The following is a 5,584-nucleotide window of genomic DNA, read 5'->3' as shown; positions in this document are numbered from 1 at the left end:
CTTTGTTTCTTTCTAACGTCCCCCTTAGAAAGAGACGAAGAGTAAGTTAACCTAAGGTTAAGAGTTAACCGACATTTGTGGAACTGGCCCTAAAGAGCTCGCTTTGCGTCTCTTTCTTATTGCGCGTGTTTCTCTCTTCTTCGTTCACTTGCTTGTTTGCTCGCGTGACATCACTGCTTTGCACTCGATAAGAAAATATATTTCATCTACTATTATTTGTATAAAAATCACTTATACTTATCATGCGGATTGTCTCGTCAGTTCTTAAGGCTAAACCAATAAACTTTTAATATCTGTAAACTTGATATGTAATGACATATTACGGCGATCAATTGAGTGACCAATCCGCCGACTCTCTATACAAATAAAAAAGATATTTTACTATTTTTCATGGGTGTATTTCATTAAACCATTCTTTCACAATCGCGGCTGAATAAATAATAAAATTAATTATTAAGTTATCATGTACTCGTTTCATCATTGCAATTATATCTAACGTGTTTCTGCAAACTTTATACCGGAAAATGGGCAAAATAGCCTATTTTCTCTGACAATATGTTTCATAAAACATTAGAACATATTCTATAGCTTATGTATTTATTTCTGATTATTCTTTCGGAATTTCTGAACAGAGAAAGAATAACATGCTTTTTTTGTAATAATAGATTATAGTTACGCTATAATAAATTACACATATAAGATATTGCCACTTAAAATACATAGATATATTTGAATTAAAAAATTGGCTACAAATGGTATGTTTATTAATCTTATTATGGTACTATATTCATTATATATTTATTGATGTTCAAAACTTCTTTGCAACCGCAAAGAAATTTCAAGATGTGCCAATGTGAGATACTTGCCAACTTTACATTATTAATAATAATAATATAAACGTGGCCGATCATTAATAATTTGTTAATTTATACGTGGTCTTTTTTTATCTCGTGATATTAAATGCAAAATCTATCCACACATCAATCTCTCCCATATTATGCATGTGATTGAGCCAAACGCAATATAACTTAAGTTATTAAATAAATTGCTTAATTACTTTTGATGTTCAAAAAGTAATTGGCAACGAGAATCAGATATTAATTTAAATAATTGGCAACAAGACCTAGGTTTAACCAGTCTTTTGGATCTAAATAAAACATATTTGATGACGTGATGAGTTCGTATAGAAAATTACATGTGTACTTAATTTATGTATCCAGTATGATCAACTGGATACCAACCCCCCTTGGTATTCTTTAGTAAGGATGGAAGAATATCGCTCTTAATACAAACATACAATGTCATGACATACATTTCAACCAAAACACACTTCGCACTCACTTTGTACATATATACTGCATTTAAATATTTAATTGCCATTTATACCATTGTATATTCGATTCACAGAACTTTGCTGCAGTAATTTTTTTATATCTGAAATAAATAAGATTATTTTTTTTTAATAATATGCAATAATATGGTATAAAATTTTGCACATTGATAAAGAATATTTTGGCTTACCTTCTTTTTGTTCGTCTGTAAAGTCGTTATCGGGGAATGCAATATCAAAAGTAACGTATAAAGCGCCATGGAGATTGTTATTATCGTAATTAGGCATTCCCTCGCCCTTTTTCCGAATACGTGCACCATGTTTAGTAATTTTGTCCCTCTGGATAATCACACTGTGACCATCTAAATGTTTTATCTCTACTGAGAAACCTAACAAGGCATCTTGCAAAGATATCGTAACATTTGTATATAAATCGTCGCCTTTTCTTTCGAAAATAGGATGAGGTATAGTTTGTATCCTACAACAAACAATTATATTGTAAATATATAACCGCATTAAGCTTATATAGGATGAACTGAAACTAAGAGAAAGGAAAACAATTTTACATCTCAAAATAAATCAAAATACTACAATAAATTCTTTTTTCCGAGTTTCAAAAAAAAATAATTTCGAAAATCAATTAAATACGTGTATACTCGATCAAAATTCAGCTATGTTCAGTATAAATTGATAGTTAGAATTACTAGTACACACGATAATAGAGTTATATTAATCTTGGTAATAAACAAACAATGGCATTGTCATATACAGGAGAAAACATAATAATAGTCTTTAGTAAAATTTATCAATCCGAATTTCTTGAACATAAAGTTCTATATGATAAAAATTTATTTCATTCCAATTTATTTTAAAGCTTCAAAAATTATCTTTGTCTTAAATAATTCTACATTTTTTTTATAAATATAAAAAAATATCTACTCACTTTATTATCAAATCTCCTGGTTCTCCATCAATGTGTGGTTCGCCTTCCGCAGTAAATTTAGTTTCTTGATTATCTACCATTCCTGGCTCAACTTCTACCTCCAATATACGTTCCTCATTGACCAACTTCACATTCGGACACTCCGAACATACGGATTGTTGCATCATTTGGAATCTACCATTTCCTAAATTGCGAGTAACTAACTCCTGCCTACAATTACACTTCCTTGTCCCTTTCGCCGTCTTTACAACTGGCTTATTTCTCGTAATCTATATAGTAGTAAAATTAAATTAAAGGAAGAAGTTACATATTATTTGTGTCATTTGTTGCAAGAGAAATTTTACCTCGATAAAATTTCCGCTATATAATTCTTCTAAAGTAACATATAGGTCCATCACAACGTTTGAACCTCTAGGAGTTTGCTGTTGTTGATGAGATTCTCCACCGAAATGGAAATTAATGTCGCCAAAGAAACTTGCGAAAGGATCCATATTATTGTTCATCATGCCGTCTTTCTTCAAGCATTCCTCCCCACACTTGTCGTACATTTCTCTCTTCTCAGGGTCTGACAGAACTTCGTACGCTGCACCCAGGTCTTGAAACTTTTGAGAGGAATCTGGGTCATCTTTATTCTTATCGGGATGCAGTTCCTTTGCTAGTCGTCTGTAAGCCTTCTTAATTGCGTGTGTACTAGCGCTACGTGATAAACCTAATATGCTATAAAAATCTCTTCTGCAAAAAGAAAGGAAATAATAATTAGAACAAACTTCATTACTTTCGCATAATAGACGTTAATCATTATTTAATTAAGAAGAAATCCTGTCAAGCTAAAGACACATATACTAAGCAAACTGTAACAATTTCCAAAGTTGATAAAATTAAAAAGATGAGAGAATTTCTCGTATATTTGCATCTTTATGTTCAATTTCGGGAATTGTTGTACAAATCTCTGTGACTTAATATACAAATTTAACTGACAAGTGGACGGATGAGGGAACAGGTTAATGAGACTCGCCATCCAGTAAAACGTTCGGAAAAGGCTGTCGTGCATAATGCGCCACGAAAGAAAATACTGTCCTCACTTACCCAGCTATCGATAATACAATGCATATTGTTAAATTTACTAATAACACCCAATTTAATTTTAACCCTGCCATCCTAGCAGACGTTACACGATCATCTGAGTACGCCTGCAAAGCTTAAATCGTGGTAGCTTCTCATTGGTCCACCGAGAGAGACCAATCTGATAACAAGTGTATTTTACGGCGCTATCACAACGATCACAACGAACGGCATTCGACAGCGACGTGGCTTTAAAGGTCTGTTCAGACGCGCGTAATCGCGCAATGTGGGTGCACCGGGGCGTTAACCAATCGCGTGTCTAATCTAATGTAAAGACCGCCACATTGCTGCGTTCTTTGGATACTAAACGCGCGATTGGTCGACATTTCGATTCGATCTGTAACCTATAATTCGATGTGTAAACCGTGTCTTCGGTTTGCCTTTTTAGGTTAAGTTATTTTATATCTGTAAATTTGGAAAAAACAGTTGTGAGATTGATGCGCTAACAATGACATCGCTTCTAAAGACGATTAACGGACTTCAACTTTTTAACAAATGCCTAAAACAAAGGTATGCCGTCAGTTTGTTGTCGTTTCGTAGCGTCTTTCCCAGGACACAGAATTGCTCCGCCTCACACGTGCGGAACTATTATTTAGACCCATATATCTGATGTTTCATTGAAATTTGTATGAACTCTTTTAAAGCACTGTGCGACACAAATTTTTATTATTAAATAAATAAACAAAAATACCATTTTAAAGATGCAATCTTTCATCAATTGCCTTGATTTATTTCAAGCTTGCAAATATAACGCAATTAAGACTATATAAAGAAAAGAGTTTACTCAAGAGTATACTTACTAAATTGTGTACTAATATACTTATACATATTTCTACAAAACATACTAATATAACAAATAAATGTAGACTTATATATAAATCTTCATAACAATTCGTGTTTTTACTTGCAGTATCGACATGATATCTGTCCCAAAACGGGACGCAAAAAAATATATACCTAAACCTAGATACCGTCATCCAGAGTGGCTTCCAAAACAAGAACGTGTTGTACGTAATCAGTAATACAAATAATTTATTCTTATTTACGCGATACTCGAGTACAGAGAATATTCATATATATATGGTACAAAATTTATATATAAAAACACTTTTGCAGTTGTACAATGAGCGGCTAACAGAAGATAATAAGCAGTTTCTTGACGAAGTGGTTCAAGATAAACATGGCTCGTCCACTATCGGATTTGGAATGAAACTTTCTCCTTTGAAAATAGATCCGATCGAGCCTACTGTAGAGTGGAAGAAATATATGCAACGTACTGGTTTAATTGCCAAGAAAATAGGGGTCTATCCGTTATGGTTGAAAAATGGAAAGAAGGTCACGTCGACGTTGCTTCAGGTAAATGGACCAGCTTTGATTTTTAATACGCAAGCAACACCACTATTATTTTTATTTGAATATTCCCATTTATTCTGCAACTATAATTCTATGCTTTAATCCAGGTTGTCGATAACGAAGTGGTAAAATACATACCGCCGGAGAAATATTTTCCAATAAAAAGCCGTGTACTCACAAGACAAGTCAAAAAGAAACGCGGATGTCTCGTAGTAGGGGCAGAAAATATAGATCCGCAAATAGTACGTAATTGAAAAGTTACATTTAATAAATTTTCCTATTCTGGTATGTAAAACTGACGGTATCTTTTTGCACGTAGATTACTAAAGAATATTACGGTATTTTTAACGATGCTGGAGTTATGCCAAAACGTGTACTAAGGAGATTTATAATATCACCGGAAGCAGCATTACAACCAGGAACTCCTTTATTCGCCACACATTTTAAACCAGGGGAAGTCGTCGATATCCGTGCGAAAACGTAAATAATTTTGTATATTGTTATATTGTACTACATGTGTTGCTTTAGAAAAAAAACAGAATAATCACATAAATTTAATATTAATCTTAACTTGCGAAAAGTTGAAACATGCGAATTCCATTAGGATTGATCGAGGATTCCAAGGTGTCATGAAACGATGGGGCTTTCATGGGATGCCTGCCAGTCACGGCGTGACCAAAACTCACAGACGACCTGGAAACATCGGGTCAGGTGGAGGGAAAGCCCGAGTCATGCCTGGCACTAAAATGCCTGGACACATGGGTAATAGGTGGCGTGTTATCAGAGGTGTTCGAGTAAGTAAATTTAAACCTCTAATAAAAGAGATATATATATAT

At 33.6% G+C, this 5,584-nt stretch overlaps 2 protein-coding genes across 2 annotated transcripts; one reads left to right on the top strand and one right to left on the bottom strand.

Annotated features, from left to right (window-relative positions):
* Window positions 1-1,191: 1,191 nt before the first annotated feature.
* Window positions 1,192-3,475, bottom strand: LOC112456796 (dnaJ homolog shv). Its single transcript, XM_025019552.1, has 5 exons — window positions 3,360-3,475; window positions 2,618-3,005; window positions 2,274-2,542; window positions 1,522-1,808; window positions 1,192-1,434 (listed from the first exon to the last, which is right to left on the bottom strand). Exons 1-5 carry the CDS (start codon window positions 3,428-3,430, stop codon window positions 1,370-1,372), a joined length of 1,080 nt encoding a protein of 359 aa, XP_024875320.1. The 5' UTR covers window positions 3,431-3,475; the 3' UTR covers window positions 1,192-1,369.
* A 230-nt stretch (window positions 3,476-3,705) lies between these two features.
* LOC112456795 (39S ribosomal protein L3, mitochondrial) lies at window positions 3,706-5,566 on the top strand (the record flags this gene model as incomplete). The annotated part of the gene is made up of 6 exons (XM_025019551.1): window positions 3,706-3,905; window positions 4,306-4,402; window positions 4,512-4,751; window positions 4,856-4,990; window positions 5,068-5,228; window positions 5,353-5,566. Coding segments are annotated over exons 1-6 (909 nt in total), but the record flags the coding sequence as incomplete, so codon positions are not given.
* Window positions 5,567-5,584: the final 18 nt, after the last annotated feature.

Source organism: Temnothorax curvispinosus, unplaced genomic scaffold (assembly GCF_003070985.1).
Source record: "Temnothorax curvispinosus isolate PA1 unplaced genomic scaffold, ASM307098v1 QBEX01007190.1, whole genome shotgun sequence".
In the NCBI taxonomy this organism is placed as follows: Eukaryota; Metazoa; Arthropoda; class Insecta; order Hymenoptera; family Formicidae; genus Temnothorax; species Temnothorax curvispinosus.
This window is presented reverse-complemented; position numbering and strand designations above follow the sequence as displayed.